At 49.0% G+C, this 17,042-nt stretch overlaps 1 protein-coding gene across 2 annotated transcripts in view; it reads right to left on the reverse strand.

Moving 5' to 3' along the window:
* The window catches only part of DCAF11 (DDB1 and CUL4 associated factor 11), a 156,533-nt gene that overhangs the window by 26,541 nt on the left and 112,950 nt on the right, over positions 1-17,042 (reverse strand). For both annotated transcript variants that reach the window (XM_075319090.1, XM_075319082.1), the window contains one exon: positions 10,488-10,556. In XM_075319090.1, coding sequence (XP_075175205.1) covers positions 10,488-10,556 — 69 coding nt within the window. The remainder of the gene's footprint in view (positions 1-10,487; positions 10,557-17,042) is intronic.

Genomic DNA, 17,042 nt, shown 5'->3' on the forward strand with positions numbered 1-17,042 from the left:
GAGACCCAGACAATTGGGTGGATAGCTTCTGCCTCCGGAGGCCACACAAAGTATTACACTTTAAAAAGTGTAACCCCTCCCCTCTGCCTATACACCCTCCCGTGCATCACGGGCCCATCAGTTTTGGTGCCAAAGCAGGAAGGAAGAAACTTATAAATTGGTCTAAGGTAAATTCAATCCGAAGGATGTTCGGAGAACTGCAAACCATGAACCAAAAGAACAATTCAACATGAACAACATGTGTACACAAAAGAACAACAGCCCGAAGGGAACAGGGGCGGGTGCTGGGTCTCCCAATAGGAGCTAGAAGAAAAGGAATTTACGGTAAGTAAACAAAATTCCCTTCTTCTTTGTCGCTCCATTGGGAGACCCAGACAATTGGGACGTCCAAAAGCAGTCCCTGGGTGGGTAAAAGAATACCTCGATAAAAAGAGCCGAAAACGGCCCCCTCTTACAGGTGGGCAACCGCCGCCTGAAGGACTCGCCTACCTAGGCTGGCATCTGCCGAAGCATAGGCATGCACCTGATAGTGTTTCGTGAAAGTGTGCAGACTCGACCAGGTAGCCGCCTGACACACCTGCTGAGCCGTAGCCTGGTGCCGCAATGCCCAGGATGCACCTACGGCTCTGGTAGAATGGGCTTTCAGCCCTGAAGGAATCGTAAGCCCAGAAGAACGGTAGGCTTCAAGAATCGGTTCCTTGATCCACCGAGCCAAGGTTGACTTGGAAGCCTGCGACCCCTTACGCTGGCCAGCGACAAGGACAAAGAGCGCATCAGAACGGCGCAGGGGCGCCGTGCGAGAAATGTAGAGCCGGAGTGCTCTCACCAGATCTAGCAAGTGCACATCCTTTTCACATTGGTGAACTGGATGAGGGCAAAAAGAAGGTAAGGAGATATCCTGATTGAGATGAAAAGGGGATACCACCTTATGGAGAAATTCCGGGACCGGACGCAGAACCACCTTATCCTGGTGAAACACCAGGAAGGGGGCTTTGCATGACAGCGCTGCTAGCTCAGACACTCTCCGAAGTGATGTGACTGATGGGCCCGTGATGCACGGGAGGGTGTATAGGCAGAGGGGATGGGTTACACTTTTTAAAGTGTAATACTTTGTGTGGCCTCCGGAGGCAGAAGCTATACACCCAATTGTCTGGGTCTCCCAATGGAGCGACAAAGAAAGAGATTTGATTAACAAATAAGTCAGACTTTTGTTAGCATTAGCCAGCTCCATATGACTACTTTGCCGGAGTCTTTCTGATATATGAGCCTTCTTATAAAAGTAATGAAGCATATTGCCTCAAATGAATCTAGAAACAGATATCCTACTGTCTGGTATTAGAACATCTCTATATTACAGTATAAAGCCTGCTTTACATGTTACTATTTCGTATACAATATCGTATGCGATCGTAAACGCCCCCATAGTATGTGCGGCACGTTCAATTTGTTGAATGTGCCGCACAAACGATTAACCCCCGTCAACCTTCCATACGACCTCGATGTGGGCGGCGAACGTCCACTTCCTGGAGTGGGAGGGACGTTCGGCGTCACATCGACGTCACGCGGCAGCCGGCCAATAGAAGCGGAGGGGCGAAGATGAGCGGGACGTAAACATCCCGCCCACCTCCTTCCTTCTGCATCGCCGGCGGGAGCCGCAGGACGCAGGTAAGATCTGTTCATCGTTCCCGGGGTGTCACACCATCTGACATTCAATTTTTAGGAATTGAACGACGTGCATGCGATGAACGGTTTAACGTTCAATCGCAATCGCACGTACCTGTCACACACTACAATGCACCTAATGATGCCGGATGTGCGTCACTTACGACGTGATCCCGCCGACACATCGTAAGATATATTGTAGCGTGTAAAGCGGGCTTTACAGAGACAAATTGTACAATACCTAAAATAAAAACAAAATATGCAAATACCCTGTAGTAAGTACCGTATTTTTCATTTTATAAGACGCACCCCCAAATTTAGAGATAAAAAGGGTAAAAAAAAATGTGAGGTCCGTTTTATAATCCGGTGGTGTCTTATTGGAGGGGGCGGCAGCGGTGGTGGAGCGGGGGTCACAGGAGGCAGGGGCGGTGCTGGAGCATGCGATGCTGCAGGCGGTGCAGAAGGGGGCCCAGATGCTCACTGCGGGCTGGCGCTGCTCTGTGCTGGGGCTTGCTGCGGGCAGTGAAGCATTGGCTATTCTGAAGATGTCGGCGGTGCGGACTTCAAAGAAATGGAGGCCAGAGTCGACGCGTGCGCAGATGAGAGCTTGAGCCGACATATCTGCGCACACGCCGACCCTGGGCGCCATTATTTGAAGCCCTTACCGTCGACATCTTCAGAATGGCCTGTGCCTCGCTGCCCGCCGCACACAGCCTCGCCGCCCGTCGCACACCGCCTCGGCGCCCGCTGCACACAGCCTCGCCGCCCGCCGCACACAGCCTCGCCGCCCGCCGCACACAGCCTCGCCGCCCGCCGCACACAGCCTCGCCGCCCGCCGCACACAGCCTCGCTGCCCGCCGCACACAGCCTCGCTGCCAGCTGCACAGAGCAGCTACTTCCAAGGTTGCACTACAGTTCAAGTTCTCTTCCTCTGAAGAGACAATTTGCAGCTATGTGATAAAAACAATATGAAAAAAAGATTAGGCCCTTTGCAATGCTTCGCAGATGAACCTTACACATGAGGGGACTGCATATATTTTCCCCTTCATTTCTTAGATTTAGGATTTGTCTGTATGTTCCTGAGATATTGCACAGGTCTGGATATGACTGCTCATGTTTACATATATATTCTATACTAGCTGTACTACCCGACTTCGCCCGGGTTAATAACTGCTGTTAACAAAATAGAATGTATTAACAAAAATGTATTCTGCACACAAAAAACACAAAACAAATAGATAGAAATGTAATTATTAAATTGTTGCCTATAATAACCAATCAGAGCTCAGATTAATTAACTGTAGGAAAATATAAGCTAAGCTGTGATTGGTTGCTATTGGCAGCCTGATAAATCTCCAGGCAACAGAAAGCCCTCCCCCCTGACAGTATATATTAGCTCACACATACACAAAATAGACCGGTCATGTGACTGACAGCTGCCGTATTTCCTATATGGTACATTTGTTGTTCTTGTAGTTTGGCTGCTTATTAATTAGATTTTTATTTTTAAAGGATAATACCAGACTTGTGTGTGTTTTATAGCGATTATGTGGCGAGGTTGGTGTATGTGTGGTGAAATGTGTGCTGAGAGTGGTATATGTGTTCAAGCACGTGGGAGTGTGTGGCGCATTTTGTGTGTGTGTTCATATCCCCGAGTGTGGTGAGTATCCCATGTCGGGGCCCCACCTTAGCAACTGTACGGTATATTCTCTTTGGCGCCATCGCTCTCATTCTTTAAGTCCCCCTTGTTCACATCTGGCAGCTGTCAATTTGCCCCCAACACTTTTCGTTTCACTTTTTCCCCATTATGTAGATAGGGGCAAAATTGATTGGTAAATTGGAACGCGTAGGGTTAAAATTTTGCCTCACAACATAGCACCCGTCACTGCCCGGGATACTAACTGTCTCTCAGTTTCTCTCAGTTTCTCTCCCATTCTCTGTCTGTCTCCCCCTCTATATATATATCTCTCTGTCTCGTTTTCTATCTCTTTGTCTATCTGTCTCTTTCCCTGTCTGTCTATCTGTGTCACTTTCCCTGTCTCTTTCCCTGTGTCTGTCTTTTTGTCTGTCTCTTAACCTGTCTCTCTCTTTCCATGTCTGTCTCTTTCCCTGTCAGTCTGTCTCTTTGTCTGTCTCTTTGTGTCTGTCTCTTACCCTGTCTATGTCTGCCTCTTTCCCTGGCTGCATTGTGACATGCCAACATTCCATATAAGGGCGTGGCTGCACGTTCTTCTGCATTTCTGGCTGCACTGTGGCTCCCAGCTCCATTCGCTTTAATGGAGGCAGGTTTTTTGGTGAATAACTGTAAAGCGCGGGGTTAAAATTTCCCCTCAAAACATAGCCTATGAGCTCTTGGGGTCCAGAAGTGTGAGTGTGCAAAATTTTGTGGCTGTAGCTGCGACGGTGCAGATGCCAATCCCGGACATACACATATTTACATACAAATACACACACACACACACACACACACACGCACACACAGCTTTATATATTAGATTGAAATGTGTCTTGCTTAGTCACATAAATCCTAAAGAAGGGAATTTTGTTTACTTACCGTAAATTCCTTTTCTTCTAGCTCTAATTGGGAGACCCAGACAATTGGTGTATAGCTACTGCCTCCGGAGGCCACACAAAGTATTACACTTAAAAGTGTAAGGCCCCTCCCCTACTGCCTATACACCCCCCGTGGGATCACGGGCTCCTCAGTTTTAGTGCAAAAGCAAGAAGGAGGAAAGCCAATAAACTGGTTTAAGCAAATTCAATCCGAAGGAATATCGGAGAACTGAAACCATTCAACATGAACAACATGTGTATACAAAAAAACAGGGGCGGGTGCTGGGTCTCCCAATTAGAGCTAGAAGAAAAGGAATTTACGGTAAGTAAACAAAATTCCCTTCTTCTTTGTCGCTCTATTGGGAGACCCAGACAATTGGGATGTCCAAAAGCAATCCCTGGGTGGGTAAAATAATACCTCGTGATAGGGCCATAAAAACGGCCCTTTTTTACAGGTGGGCAATTGCCGCCTGAAGGACTTGTCTACCTAGGCTGGCGTCCGCCGAAGCATAGGTATGCACCTGATAATGCTTGGAAAAAGTGTGCAGACTCGACCAAGTAGCCGCCTGGCACACTTGCTGAGCCGTAGCCTGGTGCCGTAATGCCCAGGACGCACCCACAGCTCTGGTAGAATGGGCCTTCAGCCCTGAGGGAACCGGAAGCCCCGCAGAACGGTAGGCTTCAAGAATTGGTTCCTTGATCCACCGAGCCAGGGTGGATTTGGAAGCTTGCGATCCTTTACGCTGGCCGGCGACAAGGACAAAGAGTGCATCCGAACGGCGCAGAGGAGCCGTGCGGGAAATGTAGATTCTGAGTGCTCTCACCAGATCCAACAAATGCAAATCCTTTTCACATTGATGAACTGGACGAGGACACAAAGAAGGTAAGGAGATATCCTGATTGAGATGAAAGGGGGATACCACCTTAGGAAGAAACTCCGGAATCGGGCGCAGAACCACCTTGTCCTGGTGAAACACCAGGAAGGGGGATTTGCATGACAGTGCTGCTAGCTCGGACACTCTCCGAAGAGATGTGACCGCTACTAGAAAGGCCACTTTCTGTGAAAGGCGAGACAGGGAAACATCCCTCAAAGGCTCGAAAGGCGGCTTCTGGAGAGCAATTAGAACCCTGTTCAGATCCCAGGGCTCTAACGGCCGCTTGTAAGGAGGGACGATATGACAAACCCCTTGCAGGAACGTGCGTACCTGAGGGAGTCGTGCTAGGCGCTTCTGAAAAAATACAGATAGCGCAGAGACTTGTCCCTTAAGGGAGCCGAGCGACAGACCTTTTTCCAACCCGGATTGCAGGAAGGAAAGAAAAGTAGGCAAAGCAAATGGCCAGGGAGAAACTTCCTGAGCAGAGCACCAAGCTAAGAATATCTTCCACGTCCTGTGGTAGATCTTAGCAGAGGTTAGTTTCCTAGCCTGTCTCATGGTGGCAATGACCTCTTGAGATAATCCTGTAGACGCTAGGATCCAGGACTCAATGGCCACACAGTCAGGCTCAGGGCCGCAGAATTCTGATGGAAAAACGGCCCTTGAGACAGCAAGTCTGGTCGGTCTGGTATTGCCCACCGTTGTCCTACCGTGAGATGCCACAGATCCGGGTACCACGACCTCCTTGGCCAGTCTGGAGCGACGAGGATGGCGCGGCGGCAGTCGGACCTGATCTTGCGTAGCACTCTGGGCAACAGCGCCAGAGGTGGGAACACATAAGGCAGCCGGAACTGCGACCAATCTTGGACTAAGGCGTCCGCCGCTAGAGCTCTGAGATCGTGAGACCGTGCCATGAAGGCCGGGACCTTGTTGTTGTGCCGGGACGCCATTAGGTCGACGTCCGGCCTCCCCCAGCGGCGACAGATTTCCAGAAACACGTCCGGGTGAAGAGACCATTCTCCTGCGTCCATCCCCTGGCGACTGAGGAAGTCTGCTTCCCAGTTTTCTACGCCCGGGATGTGAACTGCGGATATGGTGGATGCCGTGTCTTCCACCCACGTCAGAATCCGCCGGACTTCCTGGAAGGCTTGCCGACTGCGTGTCCCTCCTTGGTGGTTGATGTATGCCACCGCTGTGGAGTTGTCCGACTGAATTCGGATCTGCTTGCCTTCTAGCCACTGCTGGAAGGCTCGTAGGGCAAGATACACTGCTCTGATTTCCAGAACATTGATCTGAAGGGTGGACTCTTGCTGAGTCCACGTACCTTGAGCCCGGTGGTGGAGAAAAACTGCTCCCCACCCTGATAGACTCGCGTCCGTTGTGACCACCGCCCAGGATGGGGGTAGGAAGGACTTTCCTATGGACAGTGAGGAGGGAAGAAGCCACCACTGAAGAGAATCCTTGGCCGCCTGAGAAAGGGAGACGTTCCTGTCTAGGGACGTCGACTTCCCGTCCCATTGGCGGAGAATGTCCCATTGTAGTGGACGCAGATGAAACTGCGCAAAAGGGACTGCCTCCATTGCTGCTACCATCTTCCCTAAGAAGTGCATGAGGCGTCTCAAGGGGTGCGACTGGCCCTGAAGGAGAGATTGCACCCCTGTCTGTAGTGAACGCTGTTTGTCCAGCGGAAGCATCACTATCGCTGATAGAGTATGAAACTCCATGCCAAGGTATGTTATCGATTGGGTTGGGGTCAGATTTGACTTTGAAAAGTTGATGATCCACCCGAAACTCTGGAGAGTCTCCAGCGCAACGTTCAGACTGTGTTGGCATGCCTCTTGAGAGGGTGCCTTGACAAGTAGATCGTCCAAGTAAGGGATCACAGAGTGACCCTGAGAGTGCAGGACTGCTACTACTGCTGCCATGACCTTGGTGAAGACCCTTGGGGCTGTCGCCAGACCGAAAGGCAGGGCTACGAACTGAAGGTGTTCGTCTCCTATAACGAAGCGTAGAAAACGCTGGTGCTCTGGAGCAATCGGCACGTGGAGATAAGCATCCTTGATGTCTATTGATGCTAGGAAATCTCCTTGAGACATTGAGGCGATGACGGAGCGGAGGGATTCCATCCGGAACCGCCTGGTTTTCACGTGCTTGTTGAGCAGTTTTAGGTCCAGAACAGGACGGAAAGACCCGTCCTTTTTTGGCACCACAAACAAATTGGAGTAAAAACCGTGACCTTGCCCCTGAAGAGGAACAGGGATCACCACTCCTTCTGCCTTTAAAGAGCACACCGCCTGCAGAAGAGCCTCGGCTCGGCCGGGAGGCAGAGAAGTTCTGAAGAATCGGGTTGGAGGACGAGAACTGAACTCTATCCTGTACCCGTGAGACAGAATGTCTCTCACCCAACGGTCTTTGACATGTGGCAGCCAAATGTCGCCAAAGCGGGAGAGCCTGCCACCGACCGAGGATGCGGAGAGAGGAGGCCGAGAGTCATGAGGAAGCCGCCTTGGTAGCGGTTCCTCCGGCTGCTTTCTTTGGGCGTGACTGAGCCCGCCAAGAATCTGAGCTCCTCTGATCCTTTTGAGTCCTTTTGGACGAGGAGAATTGGGACCTGCCCGAGCCTCGAAAGGACCGAAACCTGGACTGTCCCCTCCTCTGTTGGGGTTTATTTGGTCTGGGCTGAGGTAAGGAAGAATCCTTACCCTTGGACTGTTTAATGATTTCATCCAATCTCTCACCAAACAGTCTGTCACCAGAAAATGGTAAACTGGTTAAGCACTTCTTGGAAGCAGAATCTGCCTTCCATTCCCTTAACCACAAGGCCCTGCGTAAAACTACGGAGTTGGCGGACGCCACTGCCGTACGGCTCGTAGAGTCCAGAACAGCATTAATAGCGTAAGACGCAAATGCAGACATTTGAGACGTTAAGGACGCTACTTGCGGAACAGATGTACGTGTGACAGTGTCAATCTGTGCCAGACCAGCTGAAATAGCTTGGAGTGCCCATACAGCTGCGAATGCTGGAGCAAACGACGCGCCGATAGCTTCATAGATGGATTTCAACCAGAGTTCCATCTGTCTGTCAGTGGCATCTTTAAGTGAAGCCCCATCTTCCACTGCAACTATGGATCTAGCCGCAAGCCTGGAGATTGGGGGATCCACCTTTGGACACTGGGTCCAGCTCTTGACCACGTCCGGGGGAAAGGGATAACGTGTATCCTTAAGACGTTTGGAGAAACGCTTATCTGGATAAGCGTGGTGTTTCTGGACTGACTCTCTAAAGTCAGAGTGGTCCAGAAAAGTACTCAATTTACGCTTGGGATACCTGAAATGGAATTTCTCCTGCTGTGAAGCTGACTCCTCCACTGGAGGAGCTGGGGAAGAAATATCCAACATTTTATTAATGGACGCTATGAGATCATTCACTATTGCGTCCCCATCAGGTGTATCCAGATTGAGAGCGGTCTCAGGATCAGAATCCTGATCAGCTACCTCTGCCTCATCATACAGAGAGTCCTCCTGCTGGGACCCTGACCAGTGTGATGAAGTCGAGGGTCGCTCATAGCGAGCTCGCTTAGGCTGTCTGGGACTGTCGTCCGTGTCAGAGCCATCACACCGGGATGCATGGGACCCCCCCGGAGCACGGATTTGTTCCAAATGGGGGGGGCCAGGGAGCATTGAATCAACAGTGCCCATGGTCTGAGTTACCGGTCTGGACTGCAAAGTCTCAAGGATTTTAGTCATAGTCACCGACAGTTTATCAGCAAAAACTGCAAACTCCGTCCCTGTCACCTGGACAGTGTTCACAGGCGGTTCTCCTTGGACCCCTTCTAGCAGAGACCCCGGCTGAGCAAGTGCTACAGGGGCCGAACATTGCACACAATGGGGGTCAGTGGCACCTGCCGGTAGAACAGCCCCACATGCGGTACAGGTAGCATAGAAAGCCTGTGTCTTGGCCCCCTTGCTTTTTGCGGACGACATGCTGTTGTCTAGCAATCTAGGAGGGTATATAGCCAAGAATAGCGACCGTACAGTGCACTGTATAGCATACAAGCATAAAGTACAAATGAACACTTCGGCACTAGTGGGGTCAGCACCCGAGGTGCCGCTTACCGCCCGCTGCCAGCGGGTGTGTGGTCGCCAGAATCCCGTGTCTGGGTCTCCCAGAGCTTGTCTCCCCTCTCCAGTCAGACTGCAAACAGGAATGGCTGCCGGCGTCCTGTGAAGAGGGGCGGGCCGTGGGCGTGCCCCAGACAAAGTGCGGGAAACTGGCGTCCCACTGTGCCCAGTGAGGGGGGTTGGAGTATGCTAAGCAGACTCCAGCCCTCGGCGCTGATGTTCTGACCAGCGTCCCGCCCTTCCCCTGACTGGCAGGCCTGGGGGCGGGAACGAAACAGAACTAGGCCGCAAAAGCCGGGGACTCGATTTATAAGCGCGGCCGTCATATATGCACGGCCAGCGCGGAAGTCCCCGGCGCACCACAAGTCCCAGCCGCGCCGCAGTGTAAAAAACCGCCAGCAGCGGCTGGCGCGGCAGTCCCTAATACATAAACTCACTCAGCAAAGCTGCAGTGAGTAAAGCACAAGCGTGTCGCGCTGCTGTCCCCGGCGCACTAACACACCCAGCAATGCTGCAGTGTGTGTGCGCGATTTGTACGGGGACACAGAGTACCTTAATGTAGCAGGGTCCTGTCCCTGACGATACTCAGCTCCATGTCCAGCAGATTCCCAGGGGCTGTGGACGGAGCACGGTCTCCTGTGCCTGGAGACCGATGGGATCCCACTTCACCCAGAGCCCTAAGGGGATGGGGAAGGAAAACAGCATGTGGGCTTCAGCCTCCGTACCCGCAATGGGTACCTCAACCTTAACAAACACCGCCAACAAACGTGGGGTGAGAAGGGAGCATGCTGGGGGCCCTAGTATGGGCCCTCTTTTCTTCCATCCGACAAAGTCAGCAGCTGCTGCTGACTAAACAGTGGAGCTATGCGTGGATGTTAGCCTCCTTCGCACAAAGCATGAAAACTGAGGAGCCCGTGATCCCACGGGGGGTGTATAGGCAGTAGGGGAGGGGCCTTACACTTTTAAGTGTAATACTTTGTGTGGCCTCCGGAGGCAGTAGCTATACACCAATTGTCTGGGTCTCCCAATAGAGCGACAAAGAAATACCATGTTCTCTACATATCTGTTGTCACTCTTTCCTGTGGAGCATTGTATAGGACATTGTATATTGGCACCATTATTATAATTGCTGCTATATTGTACCTGTTATTTTTCTTATTTATATGCATAATCTTGGAATCAACCATATTCTAAAAAAATATACTATACATGTCGATATATTTCTAGTTAAACTCCTTTTGTGTACTCTTATGCTTTCAAATACAAATCTTTACTTACCCACCAAGCACTTCCCGACCATCACAGGACACAGTAAGGGAAAATACAGCAAAACGTCTCTCCGATGGGCTTAGATAAAAAAAAAAAGGCCAAGATGAGACAAGCATTACAAGACTACCAATACAATGTAACATAGATGTCACAGTAAATGTACATGTGACCTTTTTAAATATTGCCTTAAATAACATGGTAAACATTTGTATGGTCTAAGTCAAATTAAAAGTTTGTTTAAAAGAACTGAAGTCCTCAGTGATTGATACTTTTTAATGGCTAACTGAAAAGATGGTAATAATAGCAAGCTTTCGAGACTACTCAGGTCTCTTCATCAGGCTCAGTATAACACAAAATCTGAAGAGTGACATATTTATACACAACAGGACATAGAATGGAGCAGTAAATAAGACAAGTTATGTGAAGCAGAACGATCAGTATGGTAAGGGGGCAAACTGTTGTGGCCATAAATATTGCTGTACTTCATCGATAAGCAGTGTGAAAATTTTATTGTCCTCTGATTGCGGTCTGGTCCGGGCTGTGATGCCCCCAGATGCTCTGAGGAGCACATCTCTTAATTGATGTAAAAAGACATAAATCCATGTGATACATTCATTCCTGCTCTGAATGTGCAAAGGTCATCATAAGTTTGTATTCCCAGACTCTTCTGTCTCTCTGGGACTTGAAATTTCCTTTCAATTCTAACAATTTCATGTCCATGATGCTGTGGTCTGGGTTACAAAAATGTTTGGCCACAGGTAGATCTATCCTTTTTTCTCTATTTGTGTGGCGGTGAGAATTGATCCTTGTCCTGAGCTGTTGTCCAGTCTACCCTACATACAAGAGGACTCTCAGTTCTTTTCAACAAACTTTTTTTATCTCCACTGGCTAAGGCTATGTGCCCACGGTGCTTTTTTTTCAGCACAAAAAAAGCAGCTTTTTTCTGTGCTTCTTTTCATGCTTTCATGCTTTTTTTCATGCTTCTTTTCATGCTTTTTTCTTGCTTCTTTTCATGCTTTTTTTCTTGCTTTTTTTCTTGCTTCTTTTCATGCTTTTTTCCCTGCTTTTTTTCATGCTTTCGTGCTTTTTTTCATGCTTCTTTTCATGCTTTTTTTTGTTACTATTGAATGCTTGTTTCAGCTCATTAAAGTTGGATGCGAAAAAAAGGTGTTCTGATGTAATTTCCTTGTTCAACCCATTTTCTTCAATCTCCATTTTGGAATAAAAGTGATAAGAAAAAGATGGTCTATTAGATGGTTTACCGGCGCCGCTATTCACTATGAATAGCGGCGGCGGGAATCAGGTGCACGGAGATCACCGTTGCTATAGTAACCCTCTAATTAGGTTACTATGGCAATGGTGGCAGTGTTGATGACACCGCTTACCAACCCACAGTCTTTGCTCACACATTGAGTGATTAGACAGCACGAGGAGCAGAAGCGTTCTTCCTCCCCTGTTCTTTCTGATATAGCAAAGCTAGATCAGTGACAGAAGACCAGGATCGAGGAGGGGGGAGAGAGGGAGTAATAAAGATGGGAGTCCCTAAGTGTGTCTGTGTATTTATTTCTAATACAGTATTTTTTCTGTGTGGTGTCTTTTTTTAACACTTTATTGGAGATTCTTAATGGCCGGGTCAAACTTGGCCTGACATTAAGAATCTCGGACTTAATACCAGCTGGTAAAACGAAGCTGGTATTAAAGCCTTATTACCCAGCGTGCCACCCGACACCAGGTCCGCTGGAAGAGTTGGATACAGTGCCAGAAGATGGCGCTTCTATGAAAGCACCATTTTCTGGGGCAGCTGCAGACTGCAGTATGCAGCAGGGGGCCCAGAAAGCTTGAGCCACTCTGCACTGCAGATTCCACTCCCTAGCTGTCTGGCTGTACCTGGCTAAACACAAAAGTTGGGCGAAGTCCACGTCATTTTTTTTTTAGTTTTTTGGCAAAAAAACCCTCAAGAAAATATTGCTTCCCTGGATTTTCCATTGCCAGTGAAGGTAACACTAAGAAGTAGGGGTTAGCAGCCAGTAGCTGTTTGGGTTACCCTTAGCTAGCAATAGAAAATGCAGCGGGAGCCTACGCATTTATTTTCTTTACCCCTAACCCTTTTGGGTTATGTGTTTTTGTTTTTTTATTTTTTTTTAATAAATTTAAAAAAATAAAACCAAAAAATCGACATGGGTTTCGCCATATTTTTGTATGCCAGCCAGGTACAGCAGGCATGTACGGGCTGCCCCCAACCCCCAGCCGCCTATTTGTACCCAACTGGGAACCAAAAATATAGGGAAGCCCTTCTTTTTAATTATTTCATGAATTTCATAAAATAAAAAAAAAAAAAAAAACCGACGTGGGCTTCACCCAATTTATGTGTCCAGCCAGGTACAACTAGGCAGCTGGGGACTGGAATCCGCAGCACAGGGTGGCCCGAGCTTTCTGGGCATCCCCCCCACCGCTGTGAATTGCAGTCCGCAGCCACCCCAGAAAACGGCGCGTTCATAGGAAGCGCCATCTTCTGGCGCTGTATCCAACTCTTCCAGTGGCCCTGGTATCGGGTGGCTCGCTGGGTAATAATAGGATTAGGGACAGCTTTGTATTATCAGCTGGCCCTAAGCCTGAAATTCATGGTGTCACGCCAATATTAGACATAGCCACCATGAATTTCTAGTAAAGATCATAAAAAACACAACACAGAGAAAAATATTTTTTATTAGAAATAAAACACAACACAATTAGTGACTCCATCTTTATTGAACTAAAAAACCCCCCTGTGAGGGAAATCCTGGGATATTAAGAGGAATGATGATGTCCAGTCATCATTTCTCTCATCACCCCCCTGAGGGCAACCCCCCTCCCTTGTCCCTTCACACACTGAGGTACTTCTCAGATGCCAGCATCTGGAAAGGTGTGAAGTCCCACTTACACCTCCAACAGCCATCTCCTCTGATATGGAGATTGCTTGTTCTCTCAGGCCTCTAAAATACAGAGAGAGGAAGACCCCCTGGGAGCTGTGTCCACTCATCAAAGAGAGTAGGCAGGGACCTAGCAAAACCAAAAGTAGCTAGTCCCCACAGGAGAGCATACTGCTGGCTCCGTAATATCATACCCAGTTATGATATTACCGTGCGTTTCAGCCATACACCCCCTACATCGTTAGAATCGGGACTTCAAGCCGAATCTGTGCATATCTTCGACGTCTATGTGGCACCCTGGGGCGGCGAGATATAGAGAACTGCTAGTAGGAGTCCGGTAAATGAGTCGTGCTTGGACTCAAAATGCAGAGGGGACCCGGGCGGATCTGATGGCACCAGAACCATCCTGATCGGACCTCCCAGTCCGGAGTTGCAGGTAATAGCCCCTTCTGGGATATTACTCTGACTCAATGCAGGGGGAGTGGCAGTGCTTCCCTGTGAGGTCACTAAGGTAGGAGGGTACCTGGATTTGCCCAGGTTGATAACCCTACTTCGGCCATTTCCCAGTGTTCTTTTGCTCGGGGGTCTGGTCAGGGAAGACCTGTGAGGGAGATCCTGGAAACCTGGTCCACGGCGCCCTCCTGTGGCCAGACGCACAAGGTAACTTCTGGAACTGTGTATGCCTGTTTGTAAACCATGCTTTGATTGTAACTGTACTCTGACATAACTGTATATTCTGTAGATTCCCTATTGTATATATTGTAGTTCTAGTGTGCTTTAGGCTGATAAAATTATATAATTAATCTTGGGCTGTTCTGTTATCTCGATCTTGAATCCCACGTCCGTGTGTTCGGCTAATAGTTACCGTGAAGCGGTTGGTGGCAGCGAGTTTGTGCCAAGGATTATTGTGGGGGGCCAGTGAGATTCGGGAAGATTTTATATATTCCGCCCGCGGAGGTCGGGGGAATATATACCCTACTCTCACCGGGGACCCTTCAATAATCGGCATAAGTAGTATAGCGGCCTCCTTGCTTATTGTCGGGCAATTCCATAATTGGCCTGACTATAAGAGGGGCGCTAGAGAGCGCGTCACGTGCTCTGTCTGTCGGTCGGGAGGTATAAAGGAGGGGTGACTCCTGCTTGTTACCCCCCGATCGTGACATTGGTGGCCAGCACGGGGGAGTTCTGAGTGACCCCCCCTGGTGGTTCGTGACACCCCCTCCGCAGTAGTCCTGGGTCGAGGGTCCCGTGATGTCCAATCTGGATCCAATATCATCTGATCACAAGGCAAACTGATCAGATCTGATCGGTTTGCCTTCCGATTAGATGATATTGGATTCACGTCTTTGAACCTGACACAGGTTCAAGAACCTGAATCAGATTACACATCAGCTGATTGTTTAAAAGTCCCATGGGCTCCAGGACCCGCAGGTAAGCAGCTAATGCTGTCACCTGATAGTATCATCTGATCGTTTACGTCCAGCAAGATCAGCTGATTCATCATCTAATTGTTAAAAAGCCGGCAGGCTTTTCACCGCTGGACGTAAACAATCAGCTGCTTACCGGCGGGTTCTGGAGCCAATCGGACGTGACCCGGGAGTCTGCAGAGAGGTGAGTAAGGTGCAGAGTTCATCCCAGCGGCGGATCTCCAGGAAACCCCGGTGATCCCCCTACATGAACTGTATTCCACTTGACATCCACGGACCTCCCTGTACAGTGGTGTCGTAAAACACCGCAAGAATACTGAATACCTGGTGCACGGCACAAGGTGAACACAGCTCATGCAGGAGGATCACTGGGGTTTTTCGGGGTTCACCTTGACGTCAGCGGGGGTTCCCTGCATTTATGTTGCATAGGCTGTGCACCAGGCATTCAGTATTCTTGCAGTGTTTTACCATGAAATTTCTCTGCAGGGAGGTCTGGGCATGTCAGGAGGTGAATACAATTAATTAAGGAGGAATACCCTGGGGCTTTCCTGGAGATCCCCCGCTGGGATGAACTCTTTACCTTGTGACATCAGCGGGGGTCCCTGCATTGTTTACCAAGACACCTCCCTGTACAAGTTAGGGGATGTCACAAGGTGAATACAATTCATACAGGAGGATTACTGTGGGATTTCCTGGAGATCCCCCGCTGGGATGAACTCTTTACCTTATGACGTCAGCGGGGGTCCCTGCAGAGGTGTCATGGTAAACAATGGGAGATAAGGAAATAGCTGCCTATGCTGGCTATGTGGCTTTCTTCTATGAAGGAATCTACATAGCCATAGCTTTCTTTTCTCCCTAAAAATGCCCAAACGCATAAAATATAAAGCAACGTGGGCATTACACATGCGTTTTTTCCTGCTTTTTTTCCCTACTCCATTGAAGTCAATTGGGGAAAAAAGCAGGAAAAAAACGCTAAAACAATTGACATGTTGCTTCTTTTTTCAGCAAGAAAAAAAGCAACTGAAAAAGAAGCAACGTGGGCACAGCAAGTCCCGATTCTCATAGACTTTGCTGGGATGCTTTTTCCTTGCTTTTATTGATTAAAAAAAGCAATGAAAAACGCTAGAAAAAACGCTGTAAAAACGCCCTGTGGGCACAAGGCCTAAGGCTAGTTTCACACTTGCGTTGGACGGGATCCGTAGCATTGCGTTGTGTGACGCATGCAACGGATGCGTTGCATATAGTGGCACAACGCATGCTACAAATCGTACAAAATAACGCAATCCGTTGTAGTTTTTTTTCCTTGACTTTACACATCTGAGCATGCGCAGTTGTGTAAAGACAGCTGCGTTAACGGAATCCGTCAAATGACGCATTCTAACGGAATCCGCCACCATAGGCGTCCATTATAAAAACAACGGACACCTAACGGATTCCTGCAAGTTGCGATTTTTTGACACTCCGCCAAGCGCAGAAAAACGCTACATGCAGCGTTCCATCCGCCCGACGCAGCGTCAAAATAACGACGCTGCGTCGTCCAGCGGATGCAACGCAGACACTTGCGTTACAGTGCGTCGTCCATACAACTCTATGGAGAATAGCGCAGTCCGTTAATGGACTGCGCTATTCTCCATAGTGACGGAATGCGCTCAACGCAAGTGTGAAACTAGCCTAACACGGTACAAAGATATATTTTACCTAAGTCAAATGTAAATTTTCACTTTTGGTCTAGCACTTACTTGGGTTATGTTCACATTTTGATTGGGCCACATTTGTGGTTATGTTGGGGCTACCGTCAAGAGCCCTGAAAAGCAGGATTCATACAAAATCCCCAATTGAGCCATTCACTATAAAGAGGCAGAAGGACTCACTTTGTGCTCTGTGTAGCCTGTGTTCTGACCAGGGGTGTGGAGTCGGAGTCGTGGAGTTGGTGTCCATTTTGGTGGTCGGAGTTGGAGTCGGTATAAAATGGACCGACTCCGAAAGAAGGGAATTTTGTTTACTTACCGTAAATTCCTTTTCTTCTAGCTCCTATTGGGAGACCCAGACAATTGGGTGTATAGCTTCTGCCTCCGGAGGCCACACAAAGTATTACACTCAAAAGTGTAACCCCTCCCCTCTGCCTATACACCCCCCCGTGCATCACGGGCTCCTTAGTTTTGGTGCAAAAGCAGGAAGGAGGAAACTTATAAATTGGTTTAAGGTAAATTCAATCCGAAGGATGTTCG

This window comes from Anomaloglossus baeobatrachus, chromosome 1, assembly GCF_048569485.1.
Source record: "Anomaloglossus baeobatrachus isolate aAnoBae1 chromosome 1, aAnoBae1.hap1, whole genome shotgun sequence".
NCBI classification, from domain to species: Eukaryota; Metazoa; Chordata; class Amphibia; order Anura; family Aromobatidae; genus Anomaloglossus; species Anomaloglossus baeobatrachus.